Here is a 16,294-nt window from a genome sequence, read left to right on the forward strand (position 1 = left end):
ACTGCCCACTCTTGACCCTGGGCAGGTGAGACAAACCAGCGCTCTCCACTCTCCTCCCTGTGGGGTCCCTCCTGGCTCCCTTCTCCAAGAGCCTTCCAGTGCAGAATGCTTCACATCCCACGGGAAGTCCACCTTCTTCCCAGACTTGCTATCCAAATAGCCTGGCCTCGTCTCTCCCGCCAACAGGTCCCGTAATTTGAAATTAAGAGAAACACGTTTAGGAGTTCGGAATGGAGAGCGTATTTGATGGTAAAGTTTGGAGCCAGGGACTGAACAGATTCCTTGAGCTATGTGGACGTAAGAACCAGGGACTCCATGATGATCTGAAAGTTGCCACAGAGAAGAGAGGATTCTAGATAGTTCCGAGATGAGCAGGAGAGCCCTGGTCAGGTAAGATAAAGCTTTGGGTTGCATCAGCTGTGGGTAAGATGAGGTTACATGGAATCACCCCAGGCCTGTGATTCTGGGCTGTTAGCCAACAGAGACGGCTGACATCATCTCACACAGACGAGGGCAGATCTGGGGTCGGAGTTTCCCAGGCCGAGGGATGCTGTGTGTACTGAGAGCTGGGACTCTGCTCTCAATGTCCCTCCTGCAGGAGCTGCACAGGTTCCCTGGCTGCTGGGGCCGAGTGGCTAGAAGTATTCCACAGAGGGGACCACACTAACATTTAGGACCACGTTCTGGTAAAAACCAACTTTTATTTTTAAAATTTCAACAACCAAATGGATTTTCTGAAACACAGTGACCTTCTTCTTCCCTATTCGTTTGCTATTTAGCTAGTCCCTTCCCTCCCCTTCTCCCTCCCTCTCTCCCTCCATCCTGCCTCCCCAGAGGACCCTGGACTTGGACACCACCCGTGGCTCCTCCTCTCTAACGTTAGCCTCAGAACCCCTCCGCATTTCCAGCTCTTTTCCTCTGGCATCCTGACTTCAGTGGTCTCTGTCCTCTTCCTGGCCCACAGTTCCTGGGTCCTGCCACTGGGTCTCTTCCCACCCCTCTGTGCTCAGGGTGGTCTCAGCTGGTGCTCCGTGGCCAAGCGCTGCGGCCACAATCGCACCCCTGCACACATCCCTAGCCCCTGTCTGTCTCTCAGTTCACGATGCCACTTGGCTTGATCCCCATGCTGGGTGACCAGCCTTGTCCTCCCAGGGCTGCAGCCATGAAGACAAGTGTGGCCAGAAGACCACACAGATCTCAGCAGTCTCTGTGAACTGTGACCACTCACTGGTGAGCTCCTCGTGCTGCCCAGCAACACGCTCCACTTCTCCGCTCCCTGCCCTCCCCTCCCGTGTGGTCCCCTCACCCACCTGCCTGCACTGTCAGCAAGGACCCCATTAGGGCCTGCTCCACTCCTCTTTGACACCTGGCATGGCCCAAGCCCTGGGTGGTCTCCCAATAGCACCTGCTCCCCTGGGCGGGGTTATACTCCAACTGAAGCAGGGAGAGACTCCAGCTGCCCCAGGGGAGCAAGCAAGGGCAACTTTTCTGACTCTGGGACCGACAGACTACAGAGCTGGAGAGGAATCAGGGATCCCACCAAGGCTGGGATGCAGAAATTCAGGCTCTGCGAGGCCATGTCACCTGGGGATTCTCTGACAGGATTGTACTGTGAGTACACAGTGTTTTGTGAACCAAATAAATACTATGGTGCAAATTTCAAATCAATACTCAAAAGGAAGAATGAAAGAAGACAAGTGGCCAGGGGGAGAAGCTCTGGTCAAGAGATGGAGGCCTGGGGCTTGGGGGCTTTACTGCTGACTGGCAGCAGTCTCCTGGTCTCCTGGGTTGTCAGGTGAGCGGGGGATTGTGCTGTCACCTTCAGACCTGTGCTCTCCCGGGCCAGAGTGCACAGGCATCTGGTAAGAGGCCCTCCTGCGCCTCTGGCTCTTTGCTCCTGTCCTTGATCCTTAGTTCTTCACCCAGCATCTTCAGTCACCCAGCCTGCTGTGGCAGCCGTGAGGGCCCATTCATTCTCACCCTCTGCTTAGATAGGGGTCCTCCCGCCACACAGGGGCCCAACTGGCTGAAGGACAGAAACACATTGAAGAGATTGTCTCCTCCACCTTGCTGTGTCCACCGGCTCTAGATGGTCAACTGGGGTTATCATCCAATGGACTCCATTCCTTTTGAAAAACCTTGAACTTAGTGCCTCAGCCTGTTGGCCTTCTCATGTGGCTTGTCACCTGGGCTTAGAGTCAAAGCTGATGATCAACCATGATGTTCCCCCTGGAAGCTCCACAGCCAGGTGGAGGCAGGTAACACAGGAGAACCCAAGGGCAGCAGGACTACACTCCTGATTTCTTAGGCTAACAAGAAAAGACTTTACCTCTATTCTGGAATACACGGACTAAAAAGAGAATAGAAAAACACATCTTCCTCATTTGTGCTCTTGATGTTGAGTCTGTGTTAATTACTCACTACAGCATCAGTGAATCCAAGCAGGATATGCCGTGGACTGGGTTGTTCCTTTGGCTGCCCAGGATCTAAGCTTCCACTCCATGTTTGGGAAACCGTGCACAGTGCCGCAGCTGTTCCCCAAAGCCTGTTTCTGTTTGCTGTTTCTCCTGGGTGCTCAGTTGAAAAGCATTCCCCAGCCCATCAATTCCCTGAGGACAACAGAACGTAGATGGAAATGTGATATCCATGCTTCAAGCCTGGCCTATTCCATTCAGTCCTCTGGTTTCTGTGAGCTCAGCACTCATATGTGAGATGGCCTTGAAAGCACAGCGTTAAGAAGCAGGCGGAGCCTCCATTGGCCAGGATCCCTGCTGGGGTAGAATGGACCATGCCCTTGCTGACCACAGCCACTCCCTGACTGGACTCCATGTGAAATGCAAAGCAAGTATCTACCTGTCTTTGGACTCAGACACTACCGTGACAGCAGCCAGCATCTCGTGGGTATGTCTTGGTGAGAGGGGATGGCCATCTGCTGTGGCGAGGACCAAAGTCTCCTGTGCACCCACAGGGCATACATGTGACCTTGTCTTTGTCAGTCTGACACATTCACTCCAGACTGTGCCTCATGAGCTAGCAACACAGAGAGGCCAGGTCACCAGGATCACATTCTGGAAGGAGGTGGCAGCAGGGACGGCTCTTCCATCCAGATTCTGGGGATGGCAGTATCCGGTGTCCCGGCTCATGGTGCTGATGATGTGAGGGCAGGGCCTGGTTCCACTGGTGCAGATGTGACCCTTCCCAGCGGCGGTGTGGTTCTAGACATGGCATTTGCCCAGTGGCTGCCCAGCCGGCTTTGCCAACCTGCTCCCAAGTCCGAATCCTTTGACATATCTCCCCACAAACCCTTCTGCTAAAGTCTGTGAGAGCTGATTTCCTTAGCTGTGGCTAACCACTCCTACTGACAGTGTGCGTCACCAAGGGGAGAAAGACAAGGGGACTTTCTTGGCCCACTGCTTCAGGAACTGGCCTTTCTCTAGGGCATATTTTTTACTTTATGAGACACAGTCAGGGCCTGGGGTATAGGTCGGTGGCAGAGCGCTTTCCTGGTGTGTGAGAGGCCCTGGCTCCATCTCCAGCACCACAAAAGGAAAACAGGAGAAGCAGAGAGAGAGCCAGGGAGGCTCGTTCCTGCTGGCTCCTCTAAGCAGGCTTCCCTTCTGTACTCTGATTGCCTCGGGCTGTGCTGAAATAGATTAAATTCTACCAAAATAAAGCCTGCTATTTGGGGACATAGGGAATTCAAAAGAAAAGCAAAATGTGGAAAAGAAAACTTAGAACAATGCCCAAGGAGGCCAAGTCAACAGAGCCCCGTGGGAATACTGGAGTCCATATTGCAGACAAAGCAGAGCAGTCATTCTGGGTCAACTGGACTCTCCCTGAAACCAAGGCACACTTTAGATCTTGTCAAGCCACAGGCTTTTTTTTTTTTTTAAGTTGTATATGGACACAATATCTTTATCTATTTTTTTTTAATGTGGTGCTGAGGATCGAATCCAGTGCCTCAGGCATGCTAGGTGAGGGCCCTACCACTGAGCCACAGCCACAGCCCACTATGCGCTTTTTAAAGTCCCCACGTTCCACCATGAGCCTGGAACTAGGTCAAAGAAAACATCCTGCACGAGAGCAAGTGGGATTGGGGCGAGTTTGCTGGCTCTTTACCTCAAGACATCATTACTGTGCCAAAGTGGCCCTGCAGCCAGGGGACAGTCCTACGGTGGTTGGATGGAAGAAGACAGGTCAACCAGCCATGGCAGAGCCGGCAGTCTCGCCCAACATGACCACTGCTTCCTCCCATCCCACCTGAGAAGCCCAGGGAGTATGGTGTGCTGCTGGGGTGGCCCCTGGGAACACGCCTCCTGCCACACACCACAGGGCAACGAGACAGGGACATTCCCCGCCTGGACCTGAGCTGTCCCTGGGAATGACTGACCACTGGAATGTGGCACAAATGTGCACCTGTCCCAGAGGCTGGACCTCAGGAGGCCCTGCAGTGTCCCCTGCTCCCTTCTGGAATCGTCAGACACCCAGGACAGCCCCCTGTGGAGGAGTCCCAAGGTCCTGGGGTGGCAGTCAGCCCCAGACATGGCACCCTGGGCCCTCCAGTTGGCTTGTCTGCAGGCTGAATGCAGCCAATTCATGACCCCAAGGGAGAGTCTGAAGCTCGGCCGGCCCTCACGATGGTGGGCAGCAGGCCACCGTGGCTCTGCGGCTCAGTCCTGCAGAAGCTGAGCTGCCAGAGGAAACTACCGGAGGTGGACCAGATGTCTGCTGTGACAGGTCAAGAAGGACCTGAGTAGGACAGGGGCTGGAAGACAGAGAGGCTCTGTGAACCTTGGCATCTAATTAGCTTTGGACTCTTCAAACTTGGAGACTTGTCAAGTGGGCTAATGGGGCTGAAAAAGTCAAGGATTTGTGATAGAAATTATAGCTCATATTCAGAGAGGTTGGTTTTCAAACTTCTTCCCTTGTATTCCAGGAATCCAGCTCAGAGGGAAATCTACGGCATATCGCACGGGGTTTTGCCTCTTCCACTCCCTGGCACCTGCCTAAACTTGGGGGCAACCCAGCTTCTGGGATTCTGCCTCCTGCCTGACAGCCCTCAACCCAGCCCCCTCTTCCGATGCCTGCGGGTCACAGATGCACAGAACGCACACCTGAAACAGACCAACCACTTTGGAACAAAAATTATCTTTCATACAAATTTATTTAGGAATTGTTATGGCTTGGATGTGAGGTGTCACCAAAGCTCTCACTGTGTGAGACAGTGCAAGAAGGTTCAGAGGACTGCACTGCTATCCAATCAGTGCATGAATCCCCTAATGGGAGTCACCAAGTGGCGACTGAAGGTGGGTGGGCTGTGGCTGGAGGAGGTGGGCATGGGGACGTGGCTTTGGGGTATGTATTTCGTGAGCTGACCTTAGTCTCTGCTTCCTGAACATCATGTGGGCCACTTCCCTCTGCCACACTCTTCTGCCATTATGTCCTGCCTCACCTCAAGCACCAAGGAATGGAGCTGTCTGTCTGTGGACTGAGACCTCTGAAACCATGAGCCCCCAAATAGACATTTCCTCCTCTAATGAGGTCTTTTAGTCACAGCAGCAAAAACACTGCCCCTCTGCCCACGGAAACACTCCATCTAGAAACTGGCAGTGCACTGCCCCCTCTTCTGCACCCCAGCGTTCAGTTCTGCTGTGTCCACCTCCCAGTGTCTCAGCTCTCCCCGCCCTCCTCTCAGGCTTGGGGGACGGCGGTGCAGTCCTGAGCAGCCTTCCACGTCCTGCTTTCTCTGTGGCTTCCCTGGACACCCCACGGACAGCCAGCAAGCACTTCCAGAGCATAAAGGGGTCCAGCCTCTCCCCCTGCAGCATTCCTCATGGTTCCCAGGCCCTGGCTGCGAGATGGCCCACTGCCTGCCTCCAGCTGCCCCTGGTGTCACTGTGGCCCCTGCTTTGGTCAGCTCCAGGCCCTTGTCCTCCTGGTGCTGCCCAATGCACACATTCAGTATATGTCAGTCCCTACCCTGGGCATGCTTCCCACTCTCCTCCGGCGCATTCCTTGCAGTGCAGGCCCCGTCACCCTCACCCTCTGCAGCGGCCTTCCGTCCCACCCCCACTTCCTTCCTTCCTAGCACTTGCTGCGGTAAGTGTGTCGGCTGCTACCCCTCCTGCTCCACCACCTGCTCCAGCTCCAGGGGTCACACTCAGGAGCCAGGGAGACGTGGTAACCACAAAGCAATGGCCACGCGTGTGCTGCCCTCACTGGTGTGAAATCCTCAGAATCACACCTCACTCTGTGGCAGCTGTTCTTACCGTCACTCTCCCTCTGCGGAAGATAGGAGTGACAGCCCTGATCCAATGAGTTGGCTGATGCAGGACAGCCCCGGCCCCTGTGACTGGCAGCACCAGGTTCTACCGCAGGTCCAGCTGATGACCTGCAGCCAGGGGTGCCAACCTCCGCTTGGTGCTTCTGGATTCTCCCCAAGATAGACCCAGGGCTCTGCTTTGCTTATCCCCAGGTGTAGGCATGGTTAAGTTTCAGGTCACTGTCCCCTGACTGCTGGGCTAACCTGCATAGAACACTCCCATTCAAGGTAATGGTCACTAGGTCCCCAGCTCTCCTTCAGTGGGACTGGCATTCAATTCTCCCTTCTTCCTGGTGGCCTCTCACTAACACTCTGCATGACCACAGTTCAAGCACCAAGTGCCAACATCGCCCGCAGTGAAGGAGTCATACCTCGGAATTCCAGTCCTCGAAGTTGAAAGGTGACAAGCCCGTTGCCAATCTCAATCAGGTGCACAAAAGCATTGAGGTCATCTGAAGCCAAAATGAAGCAATCTCCGGAGCTATAGTTGCCCCAACGACCGAGAAGGAGGTCTCCACAGAGTGATTCCTGCAGGGTCCTTGTCAAGTGCTCATAGAAGATAGAATTGAGGTTGTTGTCATCGCCCCCTACAGGCAGACAGGAACACAGCAGGTGAGTGCTCACGGAGCCTTCAGACCTGGGAAAAGGTCTGTCCCTGGAATAAGGCCAAATCAGACTCCCTGTACACCTTGAAGACCTGCTCTTCACCCCCTCAGTGGATGTAAGGGACACTATTACCCCTCTAGCCTCTCTGAAGCAGTCTGCTCCACACCAAGGATGGAACTGCCATCTAGATGCAAGTGCCCTACAGATTCCTGCCTCCACTGAGGTCTCTGAGCTCCAGCCTGTGCACCCCTGTTGTACTCAACACCTTCTCTGGGGGTCTCCAGTGCTGCTCAGCTTCCATGTGTCCATGTGGGTGCCCTTTGTCCACGATCCCATTTGAGTGGCTGGTACCACCACCCAGTTAGCCATGACCACACTTCTTTCCACTCCTGTTTCATCCACTTTAAATACTTTTTGAATCTTTGTACATTTCTCCATCTCTGATACCCCTAGCTCAGTCAAGCTACCAATATTTCTGCTGTGGGCAGCCTCTGTTTATTTGAGGGACCTGCTATCCCATCCCAACCCTGCAGAAGAACCAGCTTTTCCAGTTGAAGAGCAGAGCATGATTCCCAGGACCCCTTCAGCCCATTCCTGTGCCTTCTCCATGCTCTTAAGATGGACAGAACTTCTCAGCCTGACCTGTGAACTTCATCATTCACAGGAAAGAGCTAGGACTGTCCTGGGCAGGCTCACTCCCAGGGCCACACAAGTCACTGTGGTCTGGTCTTTGTCTCTCTCCTCACCCTTACACCCAGCACACGAAACTTCCAGCTGGGGGTCTCTCCCCTCCCACCTGGACCTGGGGGGACGTGGCCCTGCCTGGGCTGCCCTGGCACCCACTCTGGATTATCACCTGTGGCTCTCTCCTCAGACATCAGCCCAATCACTTCAGGACAATCCTGTACGTGGACTCTTGCACTGTAGCCTACTACTCTGACAACACTGTGCTTTTGCTTTGTGTGTACGTGGGTTTTCGGTTACTCAATTAGTGTCTAATTTCTTGTCTGCCCCACAATTTCAGTGAGGAGAAGTCTAGATCTGCATTTGCTTGTTTTCATATCCTAGTCCTGGAAGAATTTGCAACTCATGGTAGGAATTAACTAAATACCTGTTGAACAACAGGTGACGCCACAGAGCATTCTCTAGGGTCCCCTAGAGAAATGTTTCAAGGAAATGCCCATCAGGCACCTCCAGGACACTGTTTCCATCAACGTCACTGAGGTATAATTTATAGACACTACACAGCACCCATTTATATATATATATGCTGTCATACATGAATACAGTTATTATTAGCATTGTATGCAAGCTATGTTTACATATAATTCTATGCTTTATATGATACATATCATTATAATATAAATCATATATATGATTTATATTAAGTTTGTTTTAAATATGCATATACATTTTAATTAGGAACACTTTATAGAGGGCACCTTTCTGGTGTCCCCAGGAGTCCGAGGAAAGCATGCACCATGTGAGTACCACATGGGCCCGTGCTTTGCCCCTTGCTGTGTACCTCCTGTGCTGTATACCTTGGAGGTCTGCTCTGCTTCACAGCTGGGTGTACTGCTGGGCACATAGTGGCTCACTTAGCCACTCGTCAGCTGAAGGGCTATGTCCTGGGGGTGACTACGGGTAAAGCCACTGGGAATGCTTGCAAGCAGGAGCTGTGTGAAGGTGAGACCTGGGTGGGGTGCTGTCCTCCAAGCTGGCCCAGCCACCTCTGCATGCTCTACCTGCTCCGCCCCGCTGTGGCTGAGTGCTCTAGCTCTGCATCCACGGGGGGTCAGTGCTGTCAGTGCTACTGGGTGTTGTAACTGGGCAGATGGTGACACTTAGGAGGGGGATAAGGGGAAAGAAGGGGCAGGAGGGAGGTGGGTGATGGAACACCCTGCCAGGCCAGGGCTGCAGGCTGAGGCTTGGGGGTAAGCGCGGTGCATTTCCCACACCCTCCCTGCTGGGCTCCGACTGCTTCCCTCCCCTCTGGGATCTGTCCAGAGGAGGCTAGAAGCTTTTTAGGAGAAGACTAGATAAACTGGGCCGTCTTCCTGGTCTTGTGGGTATAAGAAGCAGCTGGAAGTCTGGGAGAGGAGTAAGAGATTCTATTTTTAGGGTGTTTTTTTTCCTTTGGGGAAGAAATTCCAGAAAGCCAGAGAGGCATAGAATTGCCTCAAAGAGGAGACACCTGAAATAAGACTCAGGTTCACTCTGTGTTGTATACTGCAGTGGAGACAGGTTCTGGGAAGTCTGAGTAAAGACTGCAGTCGGCTGAGTACCCTGCTCTGTGCGTGGACACAAGCAGGACAGCAGGTTGGGCAGTGATGATGCCCAGTGCACCCACCTAAGGAAGAACATCCATGTCTCTAGAAAGTCTATGTGGGGATGCTGTTGGGTATTCAAGACAGTTAAAGGCTGAACTGAAACTGATGCATTTATAAGATGACGATGGCTGGCAGGGGAACGGGGCTGTGGGCCGAGCTGGCCACAAGGCTGACAAAGCTTCCCTGCCACTCTGCACATGGGACACGGAAGCCGGCTTGTCCCTGATAAATCAGCAGGCATCCTCAGACACTAATTAAAGATTACTTTCAGTTTCTAGCACTTTTAAAGGAAAGACCTGAAGGAGAAAATGAGCCTTTAAGTATCAAACTGTTCGGGCGTCTAAATAAAATAATTAAAACCACTAAAAGTAGATATTTGACTCAGGGCACCGTCTTAGAATACACTGACCGCACATCTGCATAGTTAGCAGATGAAACAATAATTAAAACTAACTGAAAGCATGATGTGCTTGTGCAGCTGTCCCTGTGCCTGCCGTGGACACCCCGGGATGTTGGAGTCCCACAGCTGCACCCCAGAGCTGGGTCTCTGCCCCTCATCCCCACTTCTTCTTACTTAAAGTTGTACCAAAAATAAGCCTGTCTCTCCAGGTACTTTCAGATCCACTGTTACACTGATCATCTACTTGCAGCTCAAACACAGAGGGTCCTGACTTGGGATGGTTTGACACGATGACTTTTGATTTTCCAGTGACGTGAAACAATAGTAGCTCACTGTTTTCTAAATTTTGATCTTTTCACAGGTGAGCAATATACAGCCCAATACTATCATGATGCTGAGCAGTGACAGCCAGCCACATGTCCCAGTCACCCCGAGAGAGTGAGACCAATAAAAATATCCACAATAGCTGCACACACCTGAGGTCCCAGTGACTGGGGAGGCTGAGGCAGGAGGATTATAAGTTTAAGGCCAGCCTCAGCAACTTAGTGAGAGCCTGTCTCAAAAAAAAAAAAAAAAAAAAAAAAGGGAAGGGGCTGGGGACATAGCTCAGGGAAAAGTGCCCCTGGGTTCAATCTTCAGTGTGTGTGTATATATATATATCTCCACCTCAGTTAAAATCAGCATTCTGCTGAGAGGAAAGAAGAGATAGAAGAGTTAAAAAAAAGACTAAGGCAAGACAGTCAAATAGTCTGCACTTCACACCAGGTTAGAGCCTGTGTGTGATGCTTACCACACACAAAACAGAATGTCCGGCAGCATCGGTCAGCACTGACCAAGCACCCATGGATCTGAAGGACGGAGGAACGCACCTCCACACCCAGTCAGGACGTGACTGTCTTCTTGCTCAGTCTATTCTGCAGCTGGCAGCGTTTCCCTGTGGGCATGGTCCCCTCCATGGTCAATAAGAGTGTACTCAATGCTTCTTCCAGGAGCTGTCTATATAACAACACACAGCGACCTTGAAAAGAGGGCAGGAAAGATCTTACCTGGGTCCCTTTCGATTTGGACGGCCAGTCTTGTGTTGGAATTGTCCACTCGCCTCGTACTAGAAGGACCACAAGAGGGAAGAAGGCCATGTTAGGTCCCTCCATGCTAGAGGCCCCCTACAGAGCCCCACGGTGGGCGGGACACACAGAGGAGACAGCACCCACGGACTGGAGGTGTGCTCAATTGGGACTGCACTGCGGGAGAAGGGGAGCTGGGGATGAGGCCGACTTGTCCGAGGCAGGTGGAGGGGAGAGGAGGGAGCCCTGATTCTGGAGATGGCCACGTCTTGTTCCCTCTTGAGCACAGACCCACAGAGTGAAAGCAAGGGAGAGCTTGCAGGGAAAGCTATTGCTGTTAACCAGAGGCAGCGTCCCCACAGGGCTTTGTCCAGGTGGGGTCTATACAGTGGTGCTAAGCAGGTGACACTGTGCACCTGCCTTCGTGAGTTGGGCACAGTGTTCAAGACCTTCCTGAGGGTGAACGACAATAAAGAATTAGCTCTTGTAAACAAGAAGACAGTGTCTGTAGCCGTTGTGACAAGTGGCCAGCAGGACACACACAGACCCCTATTCAAGCCTGACAGTGGCCCTGGGTCACAGCTTCTGGAAGACACTCAGGCCATGGCCACCCTTGCTCCTGAGAGAAGCCTACTCACTCCAGGCCTCTGAGAAGCAGCTGGTCATGTCTCTCCAGATACCCTCCTGTATGGAAGCGGCCAGCCAACTGTATCCCAGAATGTCACCTGTCCTCGACTGCCACACACCTCCAAGCCCCTTATAGATGCCTCAGCCTGCTCTGCTTGGAGAAACTGTGAGCACCCTCTCTAGCCGACGGGGAGGGTGGTCCTGTCCTGTTAAGGGTGGAACATGGAAGTGCTGTCAAGCCTGCGAGGCTCAGGATACTCCACTGGAATAACAGTGGCAACTTCACACCATCAGACCAGCAGAAGAGCACATTCTCCAAGACACAGCAGCACCGACCACAGGGCCTCACTTGGACGAGGACTCGCCGGCCCCTGATACATGAGGGCCTGGGCTCAATCTCCTGGTCCCCCCTTGCCAGCGCCCTGCCGTGCACTCTGGGCTCTAGTCCTGGGCTTCCAGTACATCCCCTCCACACGCCCCAGCCTTCCCTGCATGTGTGGCCCTCATTTATCTTTCCGCTCATGATCCTGCTGGACCCCATGTCCCCCCAGTCTCAGTGTTAAGAGCACTTCCTCAGGACGCTGCCTGACCTCTGCTCTGGGTGCGGCTTGCTTGCCCTGGGCTCCATCGCCCCCCCACCCCACCTGTGCTTCTCCTTTGGTGCCCTGTGGTTGCTAATGTCAACAACAGGCAGCTCTCACTCACGCAAGCAGCCCTTGGGTGCGTCTCAGGCCTGCTCTGCATGCTCCAGGCATCAAATAACCAGTCTCCCAGAAGTTGAGGCCAGAAGGTAAAGTGCCCCAGATCACAGATCTGTTGGCCGGTCAAGCCAGGATTTGGACCCAGAGCCCAGGAGCCCAGACCCATGCCACATCCTGCGTTTCTGCGTCGTTGTCTGTACGCCGCTCGTGGGAGACCCCAAACAGCAGGAGGGTGAGCGCTCGGATCCCAACTGTAGTCATTCAACAAAGGATAAAGCTACTTCTGAGGCTTCCTATCCCACAGTATCTGCTGGGAAGGGCAGGCCAGCAGCCACCAGTGCTGCACACTTGGCTTTGTGTTAAAATACATTGGTTGGCAAACTGCAAGTGACTTAATGGGTGACTAGCATTTGTCAAGAGAGGGAACAAGAAGAAACCTCGGAACAAGGTCTTTTGTGAACTCGTTTCTTGGAAATCGGAACAGAATAACAAATATTTGGAAGGAATTATAATTTGAATAAATGAAAAGGCTTGTCATCAGAAAACAAACAAACAAAAAAAAGAATCCCTTTCCTTCCTTGTCTTCCCCAGACATTGAAGAACATCCTGGTTGTAGACAAGACTCCAAAATGGGCAGAGAGGGCAATTCTGCCATGTGGCACACCACGGCCGAGACCTCAGCACGCTGCTCCGCAGGGCTCCGGGCTCCTTCCAGCTACCTCATAGCAGCTTTGAAAATAAGAGAGCCCAGGGTGTCAGGAAATAAAGCAAACAACAAAATTCTGTCTAATGAAGGCTGAAATCCCATGCCTGCATGGTTAGTCCCTAAATGGAATTTTAATTTCACCTTAAGACCTAGGACAAATGGAATTTTCAGCAGCAGAATAAACAATTTTTGAAGTGGGACTGAGCCAAAAGAAAGTCATTTGCCAAACTCCTTAGGGAATGAAAACACCTTCTAAAACCCTGTCCACTGGAAAGCTATCTTTCAGAGGGCTCTGGCCTTTCTGGAATGCACTGTACTAAATTCTGAAGACCCACAGATCGGCTGTGCCACAGGGCCTCTGGCTCTCGCGTCTCCTCTCAGAAGGTGGGCTGCCGGCCATCCTGGGTAATTTGAGCTTTACTCCAGAGCCTTCCTCCTGTAAATCTGGTGCTTACCACTCAAAGGTGCTAATTAGCTCAGTAATTGGATTTCTGCCTTAACTGTCCTGTCGCATTACATCAGCTCTGTTGCTCAGGGAGGAAACGGGGGCTTTGGACCTCACCCCTGATCTCAGGGGGTGCACAGGGCATCAGGCATGCTTGCTGTGCCATCTTCTCAGCTCCTGCCTGACAAAGTCACCATGCATTGCTGGGCAAGGCTGTCCCCAGGGCTGCGGGCCCATCTCCTTGTAGGTCTCTCCAGAGAAGAAGGTAGCGAGGTTCCTCTCCAACCCCACCACGAGAGGGCTTCCTGCCTACAAGTTGGCCTTCCCACCCTGGTCGGTCCCCCAGGCCAAATTGCTCTCAAACAGATTCATGAAGACGACTTGAATGGTTCAACAGTAATTTTCTTCCGTGGTACGACTCTGATACCTCGTGTGGCAGGGGCATTCCTGGGTGTTGACCAGGAACCGTGACTGCTGAAGTGAGGGGTTCGCTGGGTTCTCCACATAGCAGACCAACCTGGGGTTAAGGATGGATGGTGGACTCACTGATGGGCAGGACCACTTTAGGGGGATCCCGACAATAGGAAGGCGGCCAGCGTGCCAGCGGAAGGCCCACCTCCTCTAAGCTGGACAGTGCACCCGGCCCTCCAGGCTTGCTGTCCACCTTCATGCTGCTGCCACCAGCAGCCATGTCAGTTCTTGCAGAGCCAGTGAGGCTGGTCGTCTCTAGAGTGGAACCACTGTGCGCCTTGGAGACCACACAAGGGCGGTCCCAGTGTCCTGAGGAGGCATGTCCCACAGCGAGTGCGTGCTGGAGTCACACCTCTCAGGCCTTCATGTCCCTACCTACTTCTGGGCACATGATGGTCCTGGGCTAAGAAACACGAACATCTCTCTACCCCTGTCCTGTTTCTATGTTTTGTCAAATTTCTTTTTTTTTTTCCATGAATTTTGCTATTTAATTTAAAGCATTTATAGTCACAGTTATTTTCTTCTTTGTGAGTTCTGGTCTTCAGCATTGCAAAGTGTCCTGGATCCTAATGGAGCTGCTCAAGTTCATCTGTGTTTAACCGGAACCAGAGCCGGGGCTTTGATCTCTATGCATTTGCCCACTGCTTTCTCTCATTCTCTTACTTTCCGTTTCTCAAGGTACCACATTAAGGTCTTTTCATTTGGTGTCACACTGTCTTCATGGTTTATTTTGCTTTCTAGTTAATTTTTTATTTTCAAACACATGACTCTATGGTCTGATTATAAAATAATAAAGACAAAGCCACGAAGTCATAAGTCATAAGACAACACTATGGATAACACAATCCTGAATAATCCGTGGGTCAAAGGTAAGGGTTCAATAGGAAAGAAAATGTGCTAGACTGAAAGAAAATAAAAATAAAGTATACACAGAAGCAGGCTCACTGTGAGGCAGCTCTCCCCACTTGAACACAGAGCCCACACGGCCCAGAGGAGAACTCATGCCACCAGGGAGGGAGGGGAAGCCTCAGACCCCTAGTCTATCCTTCCACCTCAACAACCTACCAAAAAAGACAGCAAAATAAACCTAAAGGTGGTATAAGGAAGGAAACAAAGATGAAAATGGCAGACAAGTTGGGAACAGTGAAGAATCAAAGAACAAGGAGAGCACTCTGAAGATATTAATAAAATTGACCAATTTGTAGTAAGACTGACAAAGAACAAGAGAAGAAACAGAAATGATCAACATCTGTAATGCTGGTATTATTGCAGACCCTACAGATATGGAAATAGACAGCAGGGAATAGTACAAATATTTCATAAGCATAAATTTTGGTACTTTAATAAAATGGACCAATTCTTTAAAAAAAAACACATTATTACCACAATCAACCCAGTATGAAGTGCATCACTCAAACAGCCCTGTAACTTTAAGATCGTTTAAGTGATCATTAAAAAACCACCTCAAAATAAATCTCCAAGTCTTGACAGCCTCACTGGAAAATTTTATCACATTAAAAAAAAAGAAAGAGCACCAATTACAGATAGTAATTGTGTGATTTATAGTGTCTCCCATAAATTACAAGACCAAGAGCCGCTTTGCAGTTCATCTGATGAAACTGGGACTGCCCTGATACCAAAATCTGATAAAAGTAGTATGAAAAAAATAAAACTACAAATCAATATCCTGCATGAATATAGATACAAAGGCCTTAAAATGTATTAGCAAATGAAATTCAGCAATAGATTCCTAAATGTCTACACCATGACCATGTGGAGTTTATTCCAGGGTCCCAAGGCTGGTTCAATGTACAGAAATCAGTCACTGTAATGGACCATACTTTCAGGCCAAAGAAGAAAAATTGTATGATCATGTCAACTGATACAAAAAGGAAGTTAACAAAATCTATAATGATTTTCATTTCTAAAAATCCTTTCTGAAAAATAGGAGCAGAGAAGAATTTCCTCACCTGCTAAGACCCTAGAGCTGACACTGTATTTAATTGTGAAAGATTAAAATGTTTTCTCTGTAAAGTAGGGAAAATTGCAAGGCTGTCCTCTTTAATTGCTGTTATTCACAAAGAGCTGGAAGTTCTGTTGTGCAACAAGGCAAGAAAAGTAAATCAAAGCCCAGCATTCGGAAGGAATAAACAGAATAATATGTGTTTGTAGAAGCCGTGATTGTCTTCATAGAAAATTGCAAGAAATCTACAAACAAGCAAAACCAATCAAAACCTCCTAGAGTTCAGTTAGATTTCAGGGTACAAGATAAACATGCAAAAATGAAATGTATTTCTAGTCACTAATAATGAACACATGGACACCCAAATTAAAAACATAATATATTTACAATTATTGAAACTTAAAAAGGAAATAGATGTGAATTAGTACAAACATATAGATGTTTTTATGCTAAACAACACAGAAATGTGATGAACTTAAAGAAGACAAGTGGAGAGAAATGTCATATTCACAGATTAGAAGATTCATGACAGTAAATATATTGACTCTCTTCAAATTGAGGTAAAGGTTTCCACGATTTTCATCAAAATTTCTGCAAGATATTTTGTAGCTATTTAAGAAAGGACATCAGTTACGTACTATGCAGACAAAAGGTGGGGG

General features: G+C 50.5%; 1 protein-coding gene across 1 annotated transcript in view; it reads right to left on the minus strand.

Annotated features, from left to right (window-relative positions):
* The window catches only part of Pcnx2 (pecanex 2), a 169,575-nt gene that overhangs the window by 37,068 nt on the left and 116,213 nt on the right, over nt 1–16,294 (minus strand). Inside the window, exons 24-25 of the mRNA XM_027948057.2 lie at nt 10,705–10,763; nt 6,694–6,909 (exon numbers count right to left, since the gene is read on the minus strand). Of these exons, the coding sequence (XP_027803858.2) occupies nt 6,694–6,909; nt 10,705–10,763 (275 nt within the window). The remainder of the gene's footprint in view (nt 1–6,693; nt 6,910–10,704; nt 10,764–16,294) is intronic.

The sequence above is a fragment of the Marmota flaviventris genome, chromosome 12 (assembly GCF_047511675.1).
Source record: "Marmota flaviventris isolate mMarFla1 chromosome 12, mMarFla1.hap1, whole genome shotgun sequence".
NCBI classification, from domain to species: domain Eukaryota; kingdom Metazoa; phylum Chordata; class Mammalia; order Rodentia; family Sciuridae; genus Marmota; species Marmota flaviventris.